The sequence below is a fragment of the Physeter macrocephalus genome, chromosome 19 (genome assembly GCF_002837175.3).
Source record: "Physeter macrocephalus isolate SW-GA chromosome 19, ASM283717v5, whole genome shotgun sequence".
Taxonomy (NCBI): Eukaryota; Metazoa; Chordata; class Mammalia; order Artiodactyla; family Physeteridae; genus Physeter; species Physeter macrocephalus.
In genome coordinates, this window is record NC_041232.1 from 3,031,730 (window position 1) to 3,057,457 (window position 25,728).

A 25,728-nucleotide genomic window follows, 5' to 3' on the forward strand; every position below is an offset into this window, starting at 1 on the left:
TGGGCGGGGTGAACGGACTCTGGCCCATCTGCATGAAGGCAAACCTGCAGCTGCTAAAGGGACACACAGGCTCGCTCTGGCAGTTCCTCGTAATGCGGCCTGCCCTGTGGGCGTGGGGAGAGGTCACTCTGGTTTAACGGCAAACAAGGCGCCGAGGTCGTGGACGTGCTGTGTAGGAACAGGAGTCCTACCCGCTGCAGACGAGGCTTACGTCCGGGACCGCAGGGACTGTCACTCTGCATGCAGAGCTCTGTGCTGTCTCGTTTCACAATAAGCACATACGCCATTCCTTTAGGAGCGATTTATATAAAGAAGTATCTCCTATCTATAAAAAAGGAGAGCTGAAAATGTGGTGAAGGGGGAATGAACAGAAGCTGCCGAGTCTCCCGGTGGCTAACCACCTGGCTGCCCGAGAAATGCTCACCATCTACGAGAAACAGGCGGGAGCCAGACGTGCCACCTGCCTATGGCCATGGAGGGCAGGATTGGGAGGCACACACCCAGGGCTGGGGAGAGTGGGGTGGGTGGGGGCTCAGTAGCCCCTGAGGAGGAGCAACATGAAGGCATGGAGAGGGTTGGGCGCCCTGGGAGGGAGCTGGGGAGGGGAGGCCTGGGTGCTCCCGCCCGATCCGGGTTGCAGCAGACAGGGAGCCTTGACTTCAGCAAGTCCCGCTTGCCTGGACCACCGAGATGAGGAGGATTCCGAGGCCGACCCAGGAAAGTGGGGAAGAGGCCCGAGGGGATGCTGACTGTGCCCAGGGCGAGCGCCGTGGGCCTGGGGGCACGTGTCTGTGCCTGTGGTCCTGAGCCTCCCGGGGCTGGGGGGCTGTCGGGTGACTCTGTAAGTGCAACTGGCCTTCCAGATGACAGCCTCAGTGCCCACACCAGCTGGGCAGCATGGGGCCCTGGGCAGCCACTGGGGGCCTTCCCTGGCTCCCGACCCGCTAAAGAGAAGAGGCGGAGCCCTGGGGCTCAGCACGGTGGGTGTTCCATGTCACCCTCCAGGTCACGGGAGGCACTGCCCACACGCATGCAGGCAGTGGAGGCCTCTGACGCAGGCTCAGCTAACAGCAACCTGGGCTGGAGGGCCTCTTGCTGTCCTGGGTCTCGGGTAGATGTTCCTCCATCCCTGTAATGAGGGGAGAAGTCACCTGGCATCAACCAGGCACCTGCAGCTGATGGGGGTGGGCGTGTGAGCTGGCAGGTGGGCAGGGAGGCTGCAGGCCAGAGGTCAGAGGGATGGGGGAAGGGGCAGCCAGGAGCCAAGAGCAGAGGGCGACAAGCCAAGGGAATGGTTGAGTCTTGGGCTGGAGGGTGGTGGACGCGGATTTCAGGCCGCAAACCTCTCCCCAGCCCGGCCCATCACCTGCACGTACGGATGATGTCCCCGTCGCCGACCTGCGGCCGGGCACTGCTCCTCCGCTCCAGGTCCTGCAGCACCGAGTGCTCGAAGGCCAGGGCGGCCACACGGCTGAAAAACGCCTTCACGTTCTCCCCTGTGGGCACGGGACAGCCATGACCCCGGCCACCTCTGCCCCTGCCCATGGATGCACTGGGGGGTGGGGGAGCCAGCGGTGTGGGAGCCAGGACAGCCCCCCACTGTGCAGGAGGTGGGCTCCCCACCCTGGCCACCTGCCCTGGCTGCTCCTGAAAATCTCTGATCCTTGGTTTCCCGGCATCTACTCTTCCAATCAATTGCTACTGAGCACCCGTGGGCCAGGCACCGAGCCGTGTGGACCTGCTTTCCTGTAACCTTTGAGCACCTCTCCAGTGGGCAGCCATGAGGATTAGAACGACTGGCCCCCATGTGGGGCCTTTGTGCCTCCTCCACCAGGAGGACAAAATCACCCATCTGGGCACAGGGCCAGGCCCAGCCCCCGACACACATGCTGCCCTTGTGCAGTTAACAACCTATACCACCGCACAGGGCAGTCCTTCTTGGCCCATAGGGAGCTCTCAGGGAACATGCTGTTACACCAATAAGAGGGCGGGTTCTCACAGCCTCAGAGACACCGTCAGGAAGGAGCAGAGGGAACTGGACATGGGGGCTGCCACCTTTTTGTGTTGGGCTGGAGGTGGTACTTCCACTCGCACTCCTGCTGCCTCACCCAACCCCTGGGCAGGTGTCCACGGCGGCCCCTCGCCCGGGGTAAGGACTCCCAGGTGTAATTCCCGAGTCCCCACAGCCTTGGGGCCTACTGTGCCCCAGGCACTGAAAGTTATTTCATTTCATCCCAACAACCTGTTTTCAAAATCTGTTCCTTGCTTCTCTGCATTTTCTCATTTTTCCTCAGTGAATCATATGGCTTTTATCATTTAAAACACGTTTTTCCATTAAAAATAAAATGAGATTGACAGCAACACCCCACTTCCCAGATGAGGATGATGAGGCTCAGAGGCGTTGGGGGCCGGGGTAAGCAGTGCCCGTGGGCGAGGGCAGCTCGGAGGCCGGGGACCCAGCGAGGCTGGGGCAGACTGGGTGGGGTGTGGGGGAGGGCTGGGGGGCCGTGAGGGATGTTTGAGTGCCTTCTATGATGACACCTGGGGGAGGGAGGGACAGCCGGTCACTGGCCCCTCCCACCTGTACCAGGTCAGGGGCAGGAGGATGGTGTGGTTACAGGTAAGGCTGCGTTCCAACCCCAGCCCCACCACTGCCTCCCTGAGACTCTGGACGTGACCTCACAGGGACGGGATGGATGTGCCCCACAGCGGCTGTGGGGGTCTCACTAGAGAACACAGGTGTGCCACTCCTCCCATCCAGGGCAGGGCTCCCCACCCCCGATCACCATGGCGGCAGCCCCGCGCCCACTCACCGGTCTTGGCCGACACGGACCAGTACTCGGCCTGCATCTCGTTGGCCAGGCGCACGGCCTCCACCTCCGCCTGCTCGCACGCGGCCCCTGACTGGGAGAAGCGGCTCTGCTGACCCAGCTCCCTGGGCCTCGGCACCTGCCCAGAGGTGAGCCCGGCGGTCCCAGGTGAGTCTGAGAGCCAGCGTCCCTCCCTGATGGGACGAGCCCCGAGCACCGGGAACCGAGTGCCCCTGCTTTCAGACCCCCGCCTGCAAGTTCCCACCTAGGCACGTCCGAGTCACCCTCTGCTCCACAAGCCCAGGCTGAAGGGGCCACGTTTCCCGAGGCCGCCCCTGGCCCTGATCCGCTCCGCTCACCAGAAGGTCCTTCTTGGTCCCCACGAGGAACAGGAAGCAGGTGCCTGGTTCATTCTCCCTCAGCGCGTCCTCCAGCCACTGCCTGGAACGTGGGGGACAGGCAGAGACGGCACCCACCCCCCCAGGGGCCGAGGAAGCTGGGATGGGGTACAGCCCAGGTCCTCCCAGGGCCGGGGATTGGAAGGAGGGGAGCTTGACCCGAGCTGGCCTCGGGGGCCTCGGGTGGGTGGGGACACAGGAGCGCTGTAGGGGGAGCTGAAGGCCCCGTCCCAGCCACGGCTCTACCCTCGCCCTGGGTGAGTCCTGCACTGTTACCAACTGGAGTGACCAGCCTGGCCTCCCTCACAGGGCTGGACATGCAGCTGTGAACACCCCAAACAAAAGCAAGGTGAAGGGGCTCTGGTCCGTCAGCTGATGGACCCTGGCTCTTTTTTTTTTTTTTTTTTTTTAATTAAAAAAAGTTTTTTTTTTTTTGGCAGTGCTGTGCGGCTTTTGGGATCTTAGTTCCCTGACCAGGGATCGAACCTGCACCATGGCAGTGAAGGCATGGAGTCCTAACCATTAGACCACCAGGGAATTCCCAACCCCCGGCTCTTACGCAGATCTCTGCCTGAGACAGCAAGTGCCCAGTTGTGTCCCCAGCGACAGGGCCCAGGCGAGATGAATATGCCAGGCCCCTCGCCACAAATTAGTAAGGCTTTCAAGATGACAACAGCAGAGCGCTGAAGCCAGCGTGCGCCATTCTGCGCTGGCCACGGGCCCAGCTGGCCCTGCCTTCTGCTGTAGCTGCAGATCTTGAAGGATAAAAAGGCAACCAAAAGTCATTGGCCCGTGGGTGGCGGGTGCTGACCAGCGGGCTTGGTCATCTGTACCCACTGTCAGGGGCCCAGCTCATGGCCCAGGTTTAGGGAGCCCTCCAGGCAGCTTTCTGGGCCCAAGGGTCCCACGGGGGCTGCAGAGCCCCAGACTTGCCTGGTGTGCTCCAGGGTCTGCATGTCAGTGAGGTCAAAGGCCGTGATGATCACTGCATGGGGTGGAGTGGGGAGCCAGGAGCCGGTCAGTGATGGGGGAGGCAAACACGGCGTGACAAGGGGGCTCCCGCGGAACTGATGGGGACGGAGGAGGCTGGGAGGGAGACACCCATGACCGCCCCGGGGACCCAGCCCCCCACTCTGATCCACACCCAGCGGCCCAGCCACAGGGGGCTCCGGGGAGGCAAGGTGAGCCCCTGCGTTCAAATCTCCCCTCTGCCTCTTACGGCTGAGGGAGTGCGGGTGAGGCCTTGATGATGAGAGCCTCAGCCTTCGTCTGTGACACGGTGAGGACCACAGCTACCTCTAGCTCTCAGGGTAGCTCTGAAGACTAAGCTGGAGCAGCTGTTTTAAAGCTCTTGGCCCAGGGCCTGACGTGGGGCAGACTTTCCCCCACTGGCAGCTATGGTCCTGCGGGCGATTAGCAACGACCAGCTTCAGGGGAACGATTTCTGAGGAGCAGGGTGGGCAGGAAATTGGGAGTGCAGCCCCCCCCTCCCCCCAGCTCGTCTCATCACTGCCCTGTCTGGTCCCCTGTGCCCTGGGTGGCCCCATGTGGAGAGCATTCCAGAGGGCCTGCTCTCTTCTGGCCCCAGGGCTGGACGCGGGCCTCCCTCTGCACCTTGGCTGAAGGCTGCAGGAGGCCCACCCACACGCCCCGCCCTGGCAGAGGGGCTGAGAAGTGAAGGAGGAAGCTGATGGTGGTGGTGGCCGTGGCCTGGCTGCTGTCTGAGGGGCTGTGCCAGGCGCCTCACGCCTTATTCCCAGGGGGTGTCATCCCCCCGAGAAGAGAGGCCACAGCAGACGTGGCAGAGCTGTTATTCCAGTCCACAGCCGAGGTGCTCGTGGTTTCCTGTTTTTGCTTTTTTCAAACCTTAGTGAAAATGTGACTTTTAACACCAGTACTGAGTGGACCTAACTGTACCTCATCATCTGAGTCCGGTTTGGATGCCTCGGACCGCTTGCTCTTACCTCTCACTGAAACCCTTTCTCTCTTCTTCCTGGTCAGAGGAGGGGGCTTATGCTGCCACTGCCTGCTGACCGGGAGGCCTGCCCAGGGCTGGGGCGCCCTCAACAAGGATGTGGTGGGCGAGGAGCCCCGCTGGCCCCCACCTGGGGGCCCACCTCCACTCCTCCCCTCCAGCAAGCCCCGCCCCCCTGCTGCTGAGTTGACTCTGCTCTTCTTTCTGGGGTCTCTGCACAAGGACTCCCCACTCTGAGCATCTTTCTGAGCTGAAACCGGGGCTGAGACTTTCAGGTAGCACCCACCACCATGGGTCCCTAAAGCATGTGGCTGCCGAGGCTGGCCTGGGCCTGGCTGGAAGACGAGGACCGGCCCCGTGTTTCCTCAGTGGCTCTCAGAGGACAGATTTGGTGCCTGCACGGAAGACCTGGGCAACTCGCTGTGCGCCCGGCAGGGAATTCACAGGGAGCCCCTGCTGCACATGGTTGAGGCCCCACTGTTGCTGTCACCCGGCTGCTCACCCTGGGCACCCCGGTAGTAGGCAGACGCGATGCACTTGAACTTCTCCTGTCCTGCTGTGTCCCAGCTGTGCCGTGACCGAGGGGGGGCGGGGAGAGAGAGAGAAAAAGGGAAATGGAGAGGTGGCGGGTTAAGCCATGATCACAGTGGCAGCAGCCAGCAGGCTTGTGGGGCCCTGGGCTGGAGACCCACGTGCCTACACCAGCTGCATGGGTGTCACAAAGTGCCTGCTGCCAGCCAGCCAGCCCCACCCCCAACCCCTTATGATTCCTTCCTTGGGCGCCCATGGGGAACCCCCTCTCTGGATGCACTGTGCTCATAGGGGAGGGGCACGGCCTTAGCAGTTCCACTGCCCAGATGAATGGAGCTGTAGCTCAGTCCCTTCCGACTGTGCCATAAAAAAGAGACTGTGCTCCCTGATGTGGCTGCTCTCAAGATGTGAAAGACCACCTGTAGAAGCAACCCCGGGAATGGGACTGGGGCTCTGCCACTTGCTCATGTGTGACTGGGGTGTGGCTCCACCTTCTCCATGGCAGTGGAGGGGACGCTCAGCTCCCTGGGTGGGGTGCGTTGTCTAACAAGGACATGGTTTGCTTCTCTGATCAGTTAGCTCTGGCTCTCTGGAGGAGCTGAGTCCTGGCTCCATGGGAAAAAATGCAACAATTGATTAATGATGTCTGCCATGGGCACAGTAAAGATAAAGGAAGTTACCTGATGAGATCTACTTGCCCTGGCTTAGAACAAGGCTGGAGGTCAAAATGCAGGGCTGAGTCTGAAAATCCACCCTTTTTAAAAATCAACACATCAAAATTTAAGTTTTCTCAGTAAACTAACAAGTAGACAAGCCATGAACAAGACACCAATAATCTGAAATTTTTCTAAGTGATTCAGCATGATGCAGAACTGTTTGGCTCTTTCATTAATTCATTCACATTTCCACTTCCGAAGAATACTCTGGGTGGGAGATGGGAGGGTGGCCTGGCAGTGGGGCCAGTTGGTTGGCTGGCAATGGCCTCAATGTAGGACAAGGAGAGGCGGAGCCGGGAGAGCCCCCTGCTTCCTCCTGGGCCCTCTAATTAGACACAGCTGCCCTCCACAGCTCCAGCTAGGCTGCCCCCAGCAGCTCGTGCTGCTTCACTCTCCTGCCTCATCCCCTCGGTCCTGCAGCCCTGCGTCTTCACAGCCTCTTCTGCTCTGGTCTGACCCTGTACACCCCCTTGGGCGAGGTTTGGTGGTACCATCTGCTCCAGGACTGCACCGGGGCTGGTCTCAGAGGAGCGAGCACTGTCTCGACACATTAGGAGCTGAAGTCCACAAGGGGGCAAGCTCCACCGTGATCACCGCGATCCCAGGCCCAGCCCGGGGCATGGAGGCCCGAGGAGTGAATCCAGGGAGCAGGGGTGAGCACCAGGGAGAGTGCAGGAGGAGGGGACCAGACAGAGGCCCAGGGAATGCCAGCAGGGGCAGCCATGCAGGAGAGGGCCAGGCTGGAGACCAGCAGGTGCTGGAGGAGAGGGGCTCTGGTGGGAAAGCGTGAGGCTGCGGGGAGACCCTGGGCTATTCTGAGGGAAACTAGAGGGGAGGGGCCGAAGCCAGGGGTTGGGGGGTTGTGTGTCCCTGAGAGGCCAAGGCGTGGGGTCTGGCAGGGAGGAGACAGATACACAGACAGAGGGAGAGAGATGGGGGAGCGTCAGGCCTGTGGACCGTGTGGCCTCCGCTAGAGCCCAGCACGCAGGGAACGGTTTTGGCCCCGTTTTCCAAGTGGGAACAGAGGCTGGAGGGCTGAAGTGACTTGCCGGAGGCCGCGCTGCTGGCCTGGCAAGTGGGATCACAGAGGGCCCGCGGGGAGCACCAGCGGAGGCTGGGGCCGGGGGCGGGCACATCAGGTTGTGCGGACTGGGGCAGCAGAGAGCCCAGCTTCACAAAACCGCCCGGGGCTTCCCGCCCGCTCGCCGAGGCCTTCCCTGGGGTCTCCCCGGCGTCTCCGCGAAGCCCTCCACAACTATATGATGGGAAACGCGCAAGGCACGGTGACTTACATCTGGAGGCTGAAGGGGATCCCGGCGACCTCAAAGCGCTCCATCTCAAAGTCCACCCCGATGGTGGCCTTGTAGTCACGGTCGAAAACATTCTTGCAGAACCTGTGGGGGCCAAGGAAGCCATCAGAGACTGCGTGTGGAGGCTTCACTCCTGACAGTGAAAGTCCATCCTCAGGGAAGACCAGGCGGTGACAGCCATGGAGATGGGCCACAGAGACAGGCCATGGGCGACAGAGCTGCCAGCGGGAACTCCGTGGGGAGAGAGGCTGCGGCAGCAGGAGACCAACAAGTGGGTCCAGGCAGTGAAAAGTACCGCGCCTGCCGGCAGGAAGGGCAGAAAGGGGAGCCTGTGGCCCCGGGGATGGTGTGACCAACTCCAGGCTCCTAGGACGCCGCACTCCCCGTGGACCCACCATCTCCGGATTTCTTGCACCCCCTCCCAGCAGTCACATGGTCTCCACTACGACATGTGACGGAGCCTCCCGGGCCGGTGGCGCACCTGTGGATGAGGCTGGTCTTGCCCACGTAGAGGTCGCCGACCACAACCACCTTGGAGAGTTTGAGCCTGTGAGGAGTACGGTGTGGTGCTCTCAGGCGCGGTCACGAGAGCATCTTCACGCACACGGGCCCCTCCTTCCCTGCGTTCCCCACTCGTGATGGGGACAGCTCACCTGTGACACACTCGGATGTCTGTCCCCCTCGCTGGCCCTCAGAGCGGAGGGCAGGAGGACCCGCATTTGTTCTGGGGACTCTGTACCCCTGACCCCACTGGGTCCACGTCCCTGCCGTGAGAATCACAAATGGGCACCGTGGGAGGCTGAGTCTTGGGCTGAGGGAAGAGCGGGAAGAGCCCCAGGAGGGGCTGTGTCCAAGTTGGGTCACCTGCCCCAGAACTAGCTGCTGCCTGGGAGCAGAGTAGACATGGCCCCTCCCTCGAAGACGTGGCCAGGTGAGCTGCGCCAAGTCACCAGGTGACACAGAGGTGCCCTGTTGCTGTCTGCAGGTGGAGGAGGCTGGTGGTTTGGGTGTGACCCACAGTCCCAGGAATGCTGCTGTGCAAGTGCAGGACACACACAGAGGGAGGGGTAGCTGCTCTAGGTGAGCAGGGTCCCCCCTCCCCAGGGAGCCTGAGAACCTTAGAGCCGTGGCCCAGGCGTGCAGACCTGAGTCCACGACACGCCCCCAGCCTGCCTGGCCCTGGAACGCCCTCCAGGGTGATGGTGGTGTCCTGGAAGGCACACAGCCCCAGGCCCTGTACCCCTGCCCGCGTCCTTTACCTCGGCGCTGCATCTGCACTGCTAGTTCTATGTGTGTGTGTGTGCGCGCGCGCGCGCGCGCGTGCGCGTCTGGTGTTTTGTCTTGTTTTGTTTTTCGCCACACCCGCGAGGCTTGCGGGATCTTAGTTCCCTAACCGGGGATCGAACCCAGGCCCCGGCACTGAAAGCACCGAGTCCTAACCACTGGACCGCCAGGGAATTCCCTGCGCTGCTAGTTCTGAAGCAGGTGGCCCTGACTCTGCTTCTCAGGAGGAGTAAAGGCGCTGCCGCAGGGCGTGTGTGTGTGTGTGTGTGTGCGCGCGCGCGCGCGTGCGCGTCTGGTGTTTTGTCTTGTTTTGTTTTTCGCCACACCCGCGAGGCTTGCGGGATCTTAGTTCCCTAACCGGGGATCGAACCCAGGCCCCGGCACTGAAAGCACCGAGTCCTAACCACTGGACCGCCAGGGAATTCCCTGCGCTGCTAGTTCTGAAGCAGGTGGCCCTGACTCTGCTTCTCAGGAGGAGTAAAGGCGCTGCCGCAGGGCCACTGGGTTCCCCTGTGCCCCAGTTTCCTGGCCTCCCAGCACTGAGTGTGGGGAAGGGTTGGGAGCTCCTTGGTGGGAAGCCCCTGGTGTGGAACCAGCACTCCCCCAGCAGCCGCCGCCATGCTCAGCCCGTGACCACGGCCACCTCGGCCATCCTGGCCTCACTGTCCCCATGTGACTTGTGAGCTCAGCCTTCTCCCTGAGCAGACCATGAGCCCCTCAGGATGCAGGGTGGAAACAGTACCCCACACGTGTTTGCTAAGAAGGTGTGACCATGGCAGGATACCTGTGCCGCAGTGCCAGGCGCCCTGAGGCAGGGACGGGGCGCACACGTGCCTCTCCTTCCTGCGTGTGGCCTGGTGAGGAACCCAGCACGGAGTTCAGGAGCACGGTGCGCGGGGCACCCGCTCCGCCTGGGCGAGGGGGCAGGTGTGGTGGGGACTCAGAGGAGACCCCAGGGACCCAACACTAAGTCTGAGGCCTGAAGGGCAGGAAATACTTCTAGAGGGAACAGCCGTGCTCAGACCTCGGTGCCGGCCTCACCAAGGGGGGGGAGCTGTTCCTACAGCAGGTGCGGCAGGTAAAGCCAGAGAAACGGCTGATGCTTCTCAGGCCTGTCTGTGTACGGGGCTCACACGTGCATCCACACACTCACACGTGCGCTCGGTCCTCCCCACCCTCCCCTGGCCAAGCCGGCGCTCACCCGACGGTCCCCGTATTCCTGTGCTGGCAGGCGGCGCTGACCTGCCCGTGAAAGTGCTCCCGGAGCTGCAGGCAGGCAGCGGGAGTGTACCACTGGAAACAAGAGAGACAGACAGAGAGACAGACAGGTGGCCACATCACCCTGCAAAGCTCGCCAAGCAGGCAGCAGGTGTGACTCACTACCCAGAGCTCCCTCCTTCCAGAGCCTCGGTCACATCCGTCCTCTACATTGTCAGCGACTCCCAAGGCTCCAGGGTCTTGTGAGCCCCGAGGAGGAGCAGTGGGACCAGGACACACCAGGGAGCCCAGGCGGGGATCCAGAGAGCTGTGTCCCGCTGGGGGCAGTTGTGCCCTTGCTGCGGGCGTATCAACCCCCTGTCCCCTCTGGGCCTCTTCCAGTGAGAGGAGGGGTGGGCTGTAATGGCCCTTTTAGCGCCAAGATCCTCCTACACCTTCTGTGGATCTCTGATGCCATGTTTGTTTTAAAAATATGCATATCTGTGCATGGAAAATGTCCTGGAAGGCACTTTCATCTTCCACATTTTTCAGAAGGCAGGGCCCCTGTGTTCACCCTCAGCCGCTGTGTGACCCTGGGTAGCCGCCTCATGTCTCTGAACTTCAATTTCTGCATCTGGAAAACCTCAGGGACTTGGGGGCATAAAACGAGGTTATATTTGTGAAGCCACCAGCGCAGAGCTGGTCTGGCACATACATACTAAGTGCTCAGCAAAGACGCCACGACACTTATCGAATGTAGGTTTGTTCTATAATTAGAAAAAATGATATTAAACAAATGAAAGGTGACCATTACGTTTTGCGGTCAGATTGGCCAAGGCTAAGTGTGGGGCATGGCCAGGATGTGGGAGCAGGCCATGCTGGAGACGGCTGCTGTTCTCTGCTGTGGTCCCTGGGCCACCTCTCTGTCCTTCAGGGCCCCTGCACCTCTGCCCTGGTCCACCTGCCCTCTCGGCTCTGTGTGACCAAGGCAGCAGGGACGGTGAAGGAGCTCGGCCAAGGGTGAGGGCGGGACCTCACAGAGCCCATGTCTTCATCTGTAAGTTGGGGACACCCCTCATGGCACCTCTTGGTCTGCTCACTGGAGGAGCAAGTGGGCAGTGCAGACGAGCGCTCAGCCCAGGGCCCCTGGCCACGCGAAGGTGTGTGGCCACCTCTCGGGAAAGCTGGCTGCTTTTCCGTCCACTTCCGTGTCAGTGTCAAGCTGGGGGCCGGCCAAGACATGGCGGTCAGTACAGGGGTCCCAGGACTTGGGACAGATTGGAGAAGTGTGCTAGGGAAGGCTGGCAGGAAGTGCACAGAGGGAAACCGAGGCACACGGGGTGAAGGAAGGACTGGCCCCACCTGACCACGAATTGCTCGGGTCTGAAGTGCTGTGGCCCTGGAGTGTGGGATGCACTTGGCCACAGGCAGCTGGGGGAGAATCTCACCTTCTGTGGAAGCAGGGATGCCCTAGCCTGCCTCCCAAGGTGGGGAAACGTCAGAGCTCTGGAGTCGGCCACGGTTGGGTCAAGTCTGGGCTCCCCCACGCCCAGCTGTGTGACCTCAGGCAGTCCTCCACCTCTCTGAGCCTCATCCCACTTTGTAATTGGGGTCCTTCATCCCATGAGACCTGGACTGTTTTGTGCCGATCACGCTTCCCTTCCTTTGGCTTTTTAACCCCAGTCCCCATCATCCCCAGTCACCACTGTCAAGTTCAGTAGAGAAGCAGCTGCCTGGGCCTTTGATGAGATGGAAAGTCCTGGGGGCACTGTCCACGGGTCTAAGGCACGGAGGCTTTCTCTGTGCATGTTGGAGACAGAACTCGGCGGGGGGGAAGGCAGGAGAGGGGGAGGAGGAATGACTGCGGACCCCAAATACCCAGAGCCTACCCTCCTTCCCCCACCGGCCTGGGCACAGATTTCAAGACTCAAAAGAGAGGATTTCTACCCCCCCACACAGCGCCAACCACTGATGGCAGGATCTTAAGCATCCTTCCAGACACCCTGCACGTAGAAGCAAACACGTGCATTTCTTTTCTCCTGCTCCTTTTCTCACACGTGGTGCTCAACAACTTACTTTGGCTCTCATTGTGCATCAGCCCCTGAGAGGTGCTCATGCCTCCCCGAGTCTGTGTCAGGAAGCAGCATTTTGCTGTCTAAGTGGCCCCCTCTCGAGGACATTATGTTGTGTCTGGCCTTCTACTTTACAAATTGCTGCAGTGCCTGGCCCTGAGCGGCTGGAGCAGAGGGTAGGCAGGAGCATCTGCAGTGCTGGGAGACATTATCCCGCTGCCCCCTTAGGAGGCTGTGCAGATTTGCATCCCCTGCTGTGATTTTTTTTTTTTTGTGGTATGCGGGCCTCCCTCTGTTGTGGCCGCTCCCGTTGCGGAGCACAGGCTCCGAACGCGCCCAGCCGCTCCGTGGCATGTGGGATCCTCCCAGACCGGGGCCCGAACCCGGTTCCCCTGCATCGGCAGGCGGACGCGCAACCACTGCGCCACCAGGGAAGCCCCCCTGCTGTGATTAATAATGGATTTTAATACAGATGGGAGAGCTGTGAGTTTCCAGCAAGGACAGAAGGCAGAATGGTAAGGGGTGAGAACTTTGGATTTGGTGTTAGGAAACTGGAGTGCTGTTTGATAATGTCATAATTAAAATGAGAAAAACAGTGACCACACTTGGGCAAGGGAGCTCCCTTTTACCATGAGCAAGACACCCAATGTGAGAGGAATTATCCTTCTGTACCAGTGGCTCTGAGAGGTTGAGTAACTTGCCTGCGGTCACACAGCTTAATGACATGCAGGATTCACACCCAGGACAGTCTGACTGCAAAGTCTGTGCCCTGAACATCCATGCCACTCTGCCTCTTGGTGTCACCTTTCACTTGCTGGCCCACCTTGGGCAAGTCAACGCCAAGCTTCTCAAGAGGTCTGCTGAGTCCCTGGGGTCTGTCAGTGAGGGACTGACCTCCCCGATTCACCTGCTTTGTTTCCAGTGGTGAGTGAGGTGGGGAAAGCCGGATGAGGGCATGGTGTCCGGAGAGCAGTGCACATATCAAGGGCTGGCCTAACGCCTCCCTACCTTAGGGAAGCTGGTGATGATGCGGTCCCGGCTCACAGTGGGCCCCAAAGGCATCACAGAGGACCTCATCCTTCCAGGGAGTCCTGTGGCCCCAACAGGGGGAAGAGAGTTAGGGAGCTGTGCAAATCCCTGGGGACTCCCCCAAAGTTGATGCCTAACGTTGCAGTAGCTTTGAAAACAGGTCCAAGCTTCCTTCTCTGTCAGGAATGTCAGGATGCCAGGGGTCATCTCTCCAATCTGCAGGCAGTGTGTGTTGGGGTATGGAGGCGGGTACCAGGCCTGCCACCCGGCCTGGGAGTCAAGGAGACCTGAGTCTCCTGCCCGATGTCCACCAGGAGTGGCCCCTCCCTGAGCTCAGCTCTGGGCTGAGTGAGGGAGCACAGTCGCCAGGCTGTGCACACAGCCCAGGCAGAGGAAGTAGAGTGGGGAGGGGTCCCCTGCTCCTGCCCCTTAAGGGATGAAGGCTCTGGGTATGCAGGGTCCTCAGGGTTCAGCCCACAGGCCTTTCCCAGAACCACCCCAGCCGGCACCGGGCCCCTCCCATCTATTCCACAGCCCCGGCTCCTTCTCCCTCCCGCCCCCTCCCCACTGGGTGGCCTTGACCGAGAGAGGCCTGTGGTCCACCGCATCGGACCGTCTCTCCCCAGACCAGCATTGAGGCCCCGGGGTGTGCGGTCTGGAAACGAGGAGGCCCGGGGCCCAGGCCGCTTTCAGGTTATGCAGTGGGAGGTGGGCGGGGGATCACGCGGGCGGGAGAGGGTGAGTCCGAAGGGGCGGCTGACTCACCTGCGGCGGCTGCAGAGGCTCCTGACGCTGCCTAGTCCGGAGGGTCCAGTGGCCACGATCACCATGGCAACGAGCACCACGAGGGACAGGCGGGCGTCTGACGAATCCGGGACGTCGGGGATGGGGCTCACAGCCAAAAGTGTTCCGCCAGCGCCTTGCGCCGCGATCACCGTAGCAACGAGAGGCTCTCGGGAGACTCCGGGACGCGGCCCGAGCGCCGGTGTTCACCATGGCAACAAGGGCGGGGCCGGGGGGGGGCGCCTGGGCGGCCGGGGTGGGGGCCTGGGCTCCAGGGGCGGGCCTGACCGTGGAGAGACTTGAGCACCTGGCCTCCCTGATGTCACCATGTCTGGGGAGGGAATTATGTGAAGTGTTTAAGTACTTATTTTCATAATATAGCAAATGTGATCTTTTTCTTGTTATGTAAAATATTTCGTGTTTTTCTTGTTATCTGGTAGGGAGGGATCTCCAAGATCCCTTGACTTCTTTCCGTCACATCCAGTGTCTGATCTATCAGTAAATCCTGTACGTTCTACCCTGAAAATTTGTCCAGTATCTTCTCTCTCCCTCCTACTTCCTCTGATCTCACCATGGTCCCAACCATCATCATCTTCTCTCTCCTTAACTGGTCTCCCTGCTTCCACCCTTGCTTCTATCCTATTCCCAGTTCAGCAGTCCCCAGGGATCCCTTGTTAAAACACAGATCAGATCATGTCAGTCCTCAGCTCCAAACCCTCCAATGCCTCCTCATCGCTCTTTGATGAATAAAGTCTTTACAATAGCCCAAGAGGCCCCATGTGATTTGCCCCATTTATTCTCTTAGCTCATCTCCTACTGATTCCCCCTCCCCCCCCATCCCACACATGCTCCACTGGCCTCCTTGCTGTTCCTCCAACACGCCAGGCACCGGGGTGCTTGCATCAGCTGTCTCCTAGGCCTGGAAGGCTCTGTCCCCAGATAGCCACATTGCTCAGATGTCACCTCTAGATGAGGCATCCTATTTACAACTGCCGCATCCTTCCAATCCCTTATTCTGCTCTATTTCTCCCAGGCACTTAGTATTTTCTAACACATTATATAACTTGCTGTTTATGTTGATTGTCTGTCTCCCTCAACTGAGCGCAATGAGAGCAGGGGTTCTTGTGTATAGTCCACCCGATTTATTGCATCAGCCAAACAGTGCCTGCACATAAGCAGGCATGGAGTGAATATTAAATGAGTGAACAAATATTGCATTTACAAAAAGGTGAACACTGTTTGAAGTATGCTGCCATTACATTAAAAGGTAAATGAATTGTATTTACTCATATAAATTAGTTTATGAATGGAAAGATTCCAGTGGTTGCCATAGATAAGGACGATCCGTTGGCTGGGGACCAAGGAGGGAGGGAGACATTATACTTTCATACTTTTTGGATTTTTTTCTATGTGCATATATCACCTATTCGGTAAATAATTCAAATGAAAATAAACATTTTGGAACAGAGAGAATACAATAATATCCCCCGTCTCGGCCCTTCTGGGTTAGCCCTGATGTATTTCGGTGTGCTTCGTACCTTTCCCACAGACACCTCCTCCTCTCTGCAATCATGGCATAAGAAAAGGTTCTTGCTGTAGCACTGGGATTTGATTGCCCTGCAGTGACAAGGAATGGACACGCCTTCCATTTCCTGACCTTCATCTGCATAGTTCTGAACCTAATGATGCCTGAATATCATATGCCTTGGCTTCTAGAGCTCACGCTACAACATTAATTTCCATAATTAATGGCTGTTTAAAGGCTGACCTGAGTCACTGAGCTTCTGTGAGCTAGTTTCTGTTGGCAGAGAGAGGCATGTGGGGCTAGATGGCTTCCAGATGCATTTGTGAGACGGTAACCACAGAAATGAGATGGTAGCTTTGGAGAGGAGGACCGTGTATGGGACAAGGGAAGGGGATGCAGACACTGATAATGTTCTAATGGTGAATTCACAGGTGCTTATTATATTTTTATGTCTCACAAATTAACATATATGCTACATAGAATGTTATGTGTGTGTTTGCAAAAATAATAAAAAGGAGATTGAAAAACAGAAAATTGAAGGATGATTTTACAAAAAGACTCTCTGTAACCAAATCCTGAGAGATCTGGGATTCCCAGCTTTGAGAATCTACTTGATTCAGCTCCCTGATTTCACAGGCAAGGAAACAAAGGCTCACACACTCCAAAGGATTTGCTTCATGAGTTAGAACTAGATTTGGAACCCAGGTTTCCTAAATCCCAGCCCAATGCTCTCCACACCACCTTAGTAAAAAAGCTAGGATGCTCTAGGTTAGACAGATCCTTCACGACTTGGTCCTTTGAAGGATAGCAGTAGGGGCAGACATCCACATAACAAAATGGGGTCCATGGCACACAGATCGAAGTCAGTTACCTTCGTTTCAGAGGTAAATGTGCTGGAGGCCGATGCTTGGTGTCTTTGTTAGTGAGTTTCACTGCTAAGGGCTCAGGCCCCAGGATGAGCTTCCCTGGGTTGCTCAACTGCCTCCTCAGTTTACTCTGGTATAAAATGGACCTGACTATGTACTTCAAGGATTTGTTGTGAGGATCACACAAGATGGTGAAAGTGCTTTGATTATGAAGCTTGACTCAAATCCATTAACCATTCACTTCTTCTACACTTACTGAAAGGCCTCCTGGTATACTCCTGGCACTGGGGAGGCAAGGAACCAGGACCGAAGTGGCCTCCACCCTCAGGGAAGTCTGTTGGGGGAAACAGACAAGCAAGTAGAGAATAAGAAGAGGGAAGTGTACAAGTGGGGTAATTAAGCTATAGGATCACTCGCTAATTTGGAGTTGGGGAGAAGGTCGGCTTCCTGGTGGAAGAGTACACCAAGTTGTGTCCTGAAGAACAAAGAAATGGATAGTGTTACAAGCAGCCCAGCCGCAGCAAAGAGTTAGCCATTTGGGGGATTAAGAAAGAATCCAGCATGTGTGGAGGAGGCCATCACCCAGGGCCTCGAGCGGTAGGCTAGGAGTCTGGACTCTGTCCTGAGACCAGTGGGGAGCCCTGGGAGGGTCTGGTGTATGTGGTGGCTGGCTCTGGCTTGCTTTCGAGAACAACTGCTCTGGCCAGCAGCGCATTGAGTCCACTGCAGGGGCCCACCTGTGTCGTCACCAGCCAGTCAGCCTGCCGAGGAAGGAGCCTGGACCAGGGCTCAGCAGTCCTGGGATCAGGCCTGAGTGATTCAGCAGAAGCTACTGAACCTCTTTGAGGTTCCTGTCCGTAAAATGGAGAATGTTTTCACCTCACAGGTTTACTCTGAGGATTAACAACGTGCCAAGCGCCCAGTACAGAGAAAGGCGCACACTCCCCTTCTGCATTACGAACAAAGCTGAGCCGCCTTTGTTCCCCACAGTAACCCTGTAAAATATCACCACCCCCACTTTACTGCCGGCCCTGGCCTGGGGATGTTCGCGCCTGCGCAGCGGGCGCCGAGTGTGCAAGAGCTGCGCGGCTGACGCTGCTCGGGGTCGCCTGGCAACCGGGTCGCCTGGCAACGGGCGTGTGCTACAGAACCTTGCGCGCTGAAGCAGGTGAGTCTGCGGCGGCCGACAGGGGACAGGGGTCCCCAGACCCACCCAGTCCTGATCAACAGGCCCCGCGCCCTCCCACCCCAAGGCAGCCCATGCCCCTTAGATGAGGGTAGGCCCCTGTCCCTGGCGCCCACCGTCTCCTGAGAAGGGAGCCCCGATCCCAAATGGCCAGGCCCCCTCTCCTCTTCCAGCCCGGCCCCCTTTCCTCCTTCCCTAGTGTCCAGTTGCCCGGAATCAGAGTGTGGCTCACCTCTCTTAGTGGAGTCGATTCCCACAGGCTGGGGCTTGTCACTGCCACTAAACGCGGTCACAACCACCATCAGCTTAATAATAACTCAGCCAAAGTATCTGGAGCCCTGGTGAGCCCGGCTCAAGAGTCTCAGCGAATATGGCAGCTTGGCGGGGGTCGGGGGTTGGGGTGGGGGTGGGTGCTATTATCATCTCCCTTTTGAGCTGCAGAAAGACACAGAGGAAATAACTTGTTAAGGGCCACCCACTGGCTTGGGTCTGGAGCCCATTCTTAACTACTAAGCCACACTGCCTACAGTTGCTCAGAGTGTGTGTGTAATAAAAATAAATCACACTTTAACCTTATTTCCTTTTCTATGGATGTGCCAGAAGCATCCGACTGTGGGTCCCTGATGGGTGAATGTGCCAGACCCAGATTTGAACATTGGTTCCTATCCTAGTTCATGACCTCCACAGATTGTTGTCCCTAAACCTCAGTTTCCTCCTTCATAAAATGTGGGTAATAGAAGTCCCCTCCTCCTGGGGTAGCTGAGTAGGATATTAGGTATTGCTGGCACAAGATAAGCACTGAATGGAGCTGATACAGTGTTTGCTTATTTGGCTTAGTTTGTGTTTTCAATGCCTTTGTCCCAAGGCCCAGCCTATAAAAGTATCGGGAGAACTCTGAAGTTTGCAGTTTGGGCTGCCACTTCACTGTGAAGTTTGGGCTTCACTGTGACCTTGAACAAATCCCTTCATTGCTCTCACTCTCAGTTTGCTCATCTGTAAAATGGAAGTAAAAATACCAAATCACGGTTGCAATGATGACAACTTTTGGGTTCTTTTCATCAGTGGTTTCTGCAGAGCTTCACTTTGAAAGCTACAGAGTCGCCCTGTGCAGGAGTGGGAGGCGTGGGAAGATGGCCCACGCCCAGATCTCCAAGTACCTGCCCCCTGACATCAACCCCACCCAGGCTGCCATTGCCTACGGCTGCCGGGCGCTGCCCAAGCTGAACAAGGAGCTGCAGTCGGAGGACCTGTTGACAAGGCAGAAAGCCCTCGTGGCTCTGTGTGACCTCATGCATGACTCCGAGCACGTCTACACAGCCATCCGCATAGGTGAGTGTGGCACAGCCCAAGTGACCACGACTGGGGTCTGGATGGACAGACACAGAGCAGCTTGAGGTGGCCCCTTCACAGCATCCCTCCCAGCTGGTCAGTCCAACCTCAACTGGACACCACCAGTGGTCAGCCCCCTCTGCTATGACTCAACCCGGTGGCCACACATCCACTAAATAGGCCTTTATCTGTCTCATCCGCAAGGCTGTCACAGAAGATAGGCACTGGCCCTACTGAAACCACACATACACGGGGACCTGTGTCCGTTGTGTCCCACTCTCTTAGTTACCCACATAAGAGTTGAGTTGATTTTAGTGGCACGGTCACACCTGTCCCAGATCAGGCCCACGATGAGTGAACTGCCGCCTCTCCCACCAGCCTTATCTGAAGGGCTAGTTTAATCCCAGAGATGGTGGCAGCGGTCCCAGTCTGGCCTCCTACGCCGGGTGGAGCTTCAATAAAAAAGGTTGCTATTTAACGAGCCCGACTCTGGGCCAGCACTGCCATACGTGCAGTGCCCGTGTTATCTCAGTCCTCGTAGCACTGGCCCTGGGAGGGAAGGAACCGTCTCAACCCACAGAGAAGAAAATGGAGGCTCAGAGAGAAGCAGTGTGAGGCTAGGGTTGCCCCATAAGTAAATAAGGCAAGATTTTTAGGTGCTCAGTCTGGCTTCCTGAGGTGTAACCCTTTCAAGGGTACACGACTAGTGGGTGACAAAGTTGGAATTTGACTTCCAGTCTCTCCAAATGCAAAGGGCATTTTCTGAACCCCGTGGAGGACTTGGAGGAGGTGTGCAGAGATTCACGAGGGGGGTTGGATGACAGGGTCCTGGGGGATGAGCCTTTCTAGCACCCAGAGCCCCCGCCAGTGACTGTGAAACACTCCATCAACCACACGATGCCCTCACACCCCCGAACAGTAGGTGCTCTCGTTCTGGACATCGGCTCACTTGTCGACTTCAGGTTAGCTGGTTTCTGAGCTTGGTGAATGTTCAGAGGTTTTTCTGCCCGTAGGCTGCCTGGAGAGCCTGAAAGCTTTGCTGAAGGACACCAGCGACCTGGTGCGCATCAAGACCACTGAGGTGCTCTACATCATGGCCACCCACAACGTGGGCAGGTGGGCAGCTGCCTCTGGGTATCAATGTCACGCTTTGGAGCCGCACCCCTCCCCTGGGTGGCACGCCCTTGAACGACCTTGAATGAGCTGCTCGTGGGGCAGGGAGTTAAATGAGTTCATGCACGTGAAGCGTCAGCCCCATGGTGGCTTGGGTGGCCCCGGGCGTTCTCTCTCTGGTTCCCTCTCCCCGCAGATGGGTGGTCTTTGAGAACTCACACACCCGCTTGCTCAGGGTCACCTCCAGATGGCCGCCTCAGCCCCTCGGTCCCCTCGACCCCCCAGCTCCCCGTCTCTTCTCTGCGTTCTGATGTCAGGTCTCTGGGAGGCGGGTGGCCAGCCCAATCCCCGCGCAGCCCTGGCCCAACAGGTCGCTATGAACTGGGTGCGTGTGGGGAGGTGGTGACACAGTGAGCGCCCCAGTTCACAGGTGTTGCACCAAACAGGGCAGACGGGTGCCGAGGAGAATGGGGGAGTGGGCTCGAACCTGGCATCTGCAGGGCCGCCCTTTCCTGCTCTGACCTGGCAAGGCTCTTGGTCGAGTCTCACTGTTCTCATCTGAGACAGATCTGGCAAAGTGCTTTCTCTCATTCTTCCTGTTCCTTTTTCCTCTTTCCGGACCCGATTTGGACATTAGGAGTAACCCCAGGGAAGGTGATGGAGGCTGAGAGGAGGGATGCTTGAAGTTTGGGGATTACAGGAAACTACGAGCCCAGTGACGGTGACCATAGGTCTGTTTAATCCTCATAGGAGATGCGGGGGGTGGTTCCCGGCTGTAGCCACTTTAGCAGGGCGACTCGGTGCAGAAACCGTCACCGACTGAGGACCTGATGTGACTGGCACACTGTTCTCCAATGTCCCTCCCAGAACCACCACAAGGGGCAGGGAGGAGCCCGGAGCAGGCAGCTGGTGTGCCCAGGGTCCCGGATTCCAAGACCCAGCTCACTCCAGCACACCACGCTGGACAAAGGGCAGAAGTGACTGGGGCCGACTTCTGAAGTCCGCCGGGCTCAGTGGTCATCTCACCCCTCAAGCCCTGAGTAACTGCCCATGTTGAAACCTCCTGCCTTCCTGGGCCCACACGAGGAGTGACAGGAAGCGGATGAGCGTGGAAGCCAGGCGCCTGGCCTCTTGTCACCTTGGGGAGTTACAGCCTACAGAGCTGACTTACCAGCAGGGTGACTCGGAGTGGGCGCCTGGGCGCGGAGTGAAGAGGCCCGGACACCTCACTCCGGGGGTCAGGGAAGGCCCCTGCAACTTGGGGGTCCCACTGTGATTTCCTTCTCCCAGAACGACTCATACAGACCTCACGGCAGAGCACAGTCAGGCACTTCCTGTGTGCTGGGCACTGGGCCAGGCCCTGCTCTGACTTCTCATTTCGTTCTGACCCCAGCCTCGAGAGATGCAGCCTTGAAGCCCTCACCAGACGTGACTGGGCCCAGCAGTTAGTTGGTTAATCAGAAGGAATGGTTAAAAAGCCAGGATTGGAAGAAATTGTATCTTCCCTTCAAACCGTTCATCTTAACCCCAAACCCCTAAACGATTAGGCAGCCGCCAATCCCTGTGTGCCTCTTCTTGGCTATGGGCCCACTGGATGGAGCTTCCCATCATCTTTTTTGCTTAAACCTATAAAACCTTTCTAGAATCTTTACAGTCATCTCAATATTTTTAAAATAAATTTATTTATTTATTTTTGGCTGCATTGGGTCCTTGTTGCTGCGCGTGGGCTTTCTCTAGTTGTGGCGAGCGGGGGCTACTCTTAGTTGCAGTGTGCGGGCTTCTCATTGCGGTGGCTTCTCTTGTTGCGGGGCACGGGCTCTAGGTGTGCGGGCTTCAGTAGTTGTGGCACGTGGGCTTCAGTAGTTGTGGCTCGCGGGCTCTAGAGCGCAGGCTCAGTAGTTGTGGCGCACAGGCTTAGCTGCTCCACGGCATGTGGGATCTTCCCAGACCAGGGCTTGAACCCGCGTCCCCTGCATTGGCAGGCGGATTCTTAACCACTGCGCCACCAGGGAAACCCTATTTATTTATTTTATTATTTTATTTTTTTAGACATTGACTTTGGAGTTTTCCCAAAGCATTCACCTTTGTTTTCATAAGGAAATCAAAATAAAAACAAAAAACACCAACTCTTCTCCCATCGAATTGGCTTACCTGATATTCAGTGAACCTATATCATTAAAACAAGAAGCATAACAGGCCTACGTGGGTATGGAGGCACGTGGCTGCCCTGGACAGTCCACAGGTGTGTGCCTGGCAGGTGGAGAGAAGCGGTCAGCTCAGCCCGGCTGCTCAGGGGAGGTCGGTTATGCGCTTCTGTTGCCTGGAGTCGTCTTCCACCACTCAGGCCACACTGCCCTCACCCCATGTGAGGGCCACCTCCAGCCTGTGCCTTCTCTCCGGAGGCCGCAGGAGTGTGGTCCCATCCAGCCGTCACAGGCTTAGGCTCCAGGGGGACAGGAGGGCAGGCAACCGCCTCTAGGTTCTTACTGGATCCTCTCCTGGTACGTTCGTTGTGTCTAATTTCCACTTCTCTTCCCCAGAGATGGCTTTTTAGAGCATGACGTCATCCACGCCCTGTCCTTCCTGCTGAGCGACCCCCAATCAGCCTGCCGGGAGAACCTGCACCTGGCCTTCAAGCACCTGGCACAGCTGCCTGCAGGTAGGCTCACCGTGGGCGCTTGGGTGGCCCTCGGCCTCCTCTCCCAGTCAGGCGCCTGCCGTGCCGATCACAGTTTAGAGCATATTTTTTTAAAAAACTATGCTTTTATTAAGGTACCATATACATGTTAAAAAGGAACACGTCATACATGAACGCTTGATTAACTTGTACTAAGTGAACCTGCCACTTCTGGGCACCGCTACCCAGAGCAAGAAATGCGCGGAGTATGGCCAGCACCTGCCCCTACCAGTCACTACCCCTCACCCAAACGTAAACAGGCTGATTTGCCTTCAGTTTATAAGACCATGGGTTAGTTTGTGCCTCTTTAAACTTTACATAAGTGGAAACATAGTCTGTAATATTTTGTTTCTAGCTTCTTCATTTCTGTTGTGCGTTGTGTATTACTGATTTTTGCCGATTTGCTCTGCAGTGTGGTATGCACACTATATGAGGGCGCTACGGTTTGTTTATCCCCTGTTGCTGATGGCCGTTTGAACTGTTTCTAGTGTGTGGCAGCTGAGAATACAGTGGTCGCTAACATTCTTACAAATGTCTTTCGATGGACATGTGTATGCACTTCTTTTGAGATACACCTTGGAGAGAATTGCTGGGCACAGGGCAACTTTATGTCCAGCTATAGAAGGTACTACAAATGGCTTCCTAAAAGGGTTTTGCCAATTTACGCTCCCACCAGTAGCGTATGAGGGTCCCAGGCGTTCTGTATCCGCACCCACACTTGATCTTTTGGCTATGATGGTGGGTGTGTGCTTGCGTCTCACTCTGGTTTTCATTTATATTTCCCTGGTGACAAGAGCCCTGTAAATGTCCTCTTGTGAGAAGCACCAGAGCACGTTTTTAAGGATGAAAGACCCCACCCCCTGGCTCACCGTCCCCTTCAGCTGACTGCTCCTGCTAATTTGATGCTGAGTCCAGGGTAATGGCCACCCGCTGACCGACCGCAGCTGGAGGGTTGAGATTCGTGTCAGGTTGACACCCGTCCTGTCACAAGACACAATGAGCATTTTTAAATGAGGGGCTCATTCCAAGAGGCAGGATATCAGGCCTTAAAGGGGGTACCTTAAGGCTGACACGGGCCTTAAGATGTCCCGGGCCGGGAGTCGGACAGACCAGGTCCCTCTGCCGTCCCCTCGTCCCCCGTGTGCCCCTAGACAGGCTGCTTCCCCATCTGGGACGCTGAGGCTGATGCGACCCCCAGCTCCAGAGGCCTGAAGTGAGGACCAGGTGGGAACACTCCCCAAATCAGGGCCCAGAGAGAAATGACTAAGGAAACAGGTGCAGAGAGGCAGGCTGAGCAGAGCCCTGGGAGCTGGGGTTGCTGCCCGGCCGGGACCATACCCTCCTCTAGCTGGGCTGGGCTGGGTGTGCCAGGCCGGACAGCAGAACCCCGGGTGGTCTTTTTAAAAGACCACCCTATCCCTGGCCCTATCCCACGTCACCTGGTGGGCCCTCCCCACATCTTCCTTGAACGCACCTTGGCTGGTTCTCCTGGGCGACCATGGTTGAGGGCCGCTGGGATATCGGGGCGTCTCCATAAAGGACCAGTTCTGGCGCTGAGCTCCATGGATGCCTCTGCTCACCACTCAGGAACATTCCTTCTCGGGGTGTGGAGAGAGGGGACTTGCCGTTCTCACTCAAGGCTCTGAAAATTATTGTGACCTGTGTAAGCGTTCAGGGGAAGAGAGAGATGATGATAACGAACATCAGGAACCATCACCAGATTTGCTAAATCTTAACATTCAACCATATTTCCTATTTGCTTGAGACTTTTGCTTAAAAAAAATACAGCCCCCTGTGAACCTCCCCCACCCGGCACCCTTTCTCCTGCCCTCCCTGGAGCCACCAATAGTGGGTGACTTCATCCCCAACACGTGTCTTTGTATTATTCCCTGGTGGTCCAGTGGTTAGGATTCCATGCTTCCACTGAAGGGGGCATAGGTGTAATTATATATAGATCTTGCCTTGCATGTTTTAAAAACTCTCTAAATGGATTTTGCTGTATGTATCCCTTTGGTACTTGAAAAACCTAATGATATCATTGGGAATGTACCCACGTGTGTCACGGGCTCCATTTCCCGATTATAACCCCACCCTGCCCACCCCTTGTGTGAACGTGTGTACTTACATTCAGTGAACTTACTCCAGTCCTGTGGACCTGCATGTGCTGGTTTTCCCCAGGGCTTCCCCAGAAAAGGGTGTCATGGGGCTGGAGATCACAACTGCTTCCCAGATGGGAGAGCCCGTCGTGCTCCCTCCCAGCAGCCTGGCCGAGTGCTGAGCTGTGTAGCTGTCGTAGCTGTCGCTGTCCTATGGCTCTGCCATCCCCCAAGGCTGGGAAGGGGCGTCTTCTCTATGTCTAGCACCGCCTCTGTCTCCTCTCCTGCCCAGGGCCTCCCAGGAGCCTGAGCCCATTCTGCTGAGTTGTTTTTTCCATTTCTCATTGATTTGAGGGAGTGCTTAGTTTATCCGAGATTCTAACTCTTTCCTGGTCACACATATTGCAAATATCACTTCCCAGGCTATCTGTGTGGCTTTTCTGTTTGTTTATTCATTGGTCCAGCAGTTTTTCATTTGAATAGTAGTGAGTTTCATCAATCTTTTCCTTTGTGACTTTTTTCTTTTTTTTTGGTGTTTAAGAGAATTTGGTGCTAAGAGCTCATGGAGGTATCCTGCCATATTTTCTTCTAAAAGTGAAAGAATTTTGCTTTTCACACTCAGTCTGAGAAGGTACCTGGGCCAGCCCAACACTGTTTTTTTTTTTTTAACATCTTTATTGGAGTATAATTGCTTTACAATGGTGTGTTAGTTTCTGCTTTATAACAAAGTGAATCAGTTATACATATACATATGTTCCCATATCTCTTCCCTCTTGCGTCTCCCTCCCTTCCACCCTCTCTATCCCACCCCTCTAGGTGGTCACAAACCAC

The 25,728-nt window shown here is 56.9% G+C and overlaps 2 protein-coding genes across 3 annotated transcripts in view; one reads left to right on the top strand and one right to left on the bottom strand.

Moving 5' to 3' along the window:
- Positions 1 to 242: 242 nt before the first annotated feature.
- Positions 243 to 13,385, bottom strand: RAB36 (RAB36, member RAS oncogene family). The gene is made up of 10 exons (XM_028480477.2): positions 13,302 to 13,385; positions 10,226 to 10,317; positions 8,222 to 8,287; positions 7,723 to 7,824; positions 5,686 to 5,750; positions 4,138 to 4,193; positions 3,170 to 3,247; positions 2,814 to 2,904; positions 1,377 to 1,496; positions 243 to 1,129 (listed from the first exon to the last, which is right to left on the bottom strand). The coding sequence occupies exons 1-10, from the start codon at positions 13,368 to 13,370 to the stop codon at positions 1,065 to 1,067; spliced, it is 804 nt and encodes a 267-aa protein (XP_028336278.1). The 5' UTR covers positions 13,371 to 13,385; the 3' UTR covers positions 243 to 1,064.
- Positions 13,386 to 18,746: 5,361 nt separating this feature from the next.
- The window catches only part of RSPH14 (radial spoke head 14 homolog), a 61,604-nt gene continuing 54,622 nt past the window's right edge, over positions 18,747 to 25,728 (top strand). Inside the window, exons 1-3 of one of the 2 annotated variants that reach the window (XM_007127171.2) lie at positions 18,747 to 19,011; positions 20,025 to 20,127; positions 22,665 to 22,783. In XM_007127171.2, the coding sequence (XP_007127233.2) occupies positions 18,813 to 19,011; positions 20,025 to 20,127; positions 22,665 to 22,783 (421 nt within the window). In that variant the 5' untranslated portion in view covers positions 18,747 to 18,812. The remainder of the gene's footprint in view (positions 19,012 to 20,024; positions 20,128 to 22,664; positions 22,784 to 25,728) is intronic. The other variant, XM_055080621.1, reaches the window with a different exon arrangement.

What these genes read in the sequence shown, in the direction of transcription:
- RAB36 (XM_028480477.2), bottom strand. Translation starts at nt 13,370, where the DNA reads ATGAGGTCCTCTGTGATGCCTTTGGGGCCCACTGTGAGCCGGGACCGC. An exon ending in AGGAATACGGGGACCGTCGG is followed by an intron (nt 8,288 to 10,225) that starts GTGAGCGCCGGC and finishes TACTCCTCACAG; the next exon opens with GCTCAAACTCTCCAAGGTGG. An exon ending in GGACCAAGAAGGACCTTCTG is followed by an intron (nt 2,905 to 3,169) that starts GTGAGCGGAGCG and finishes CGCTTCTCCCAG; the next exon opens with TCAGGGGCCGCGTGCGAGCA.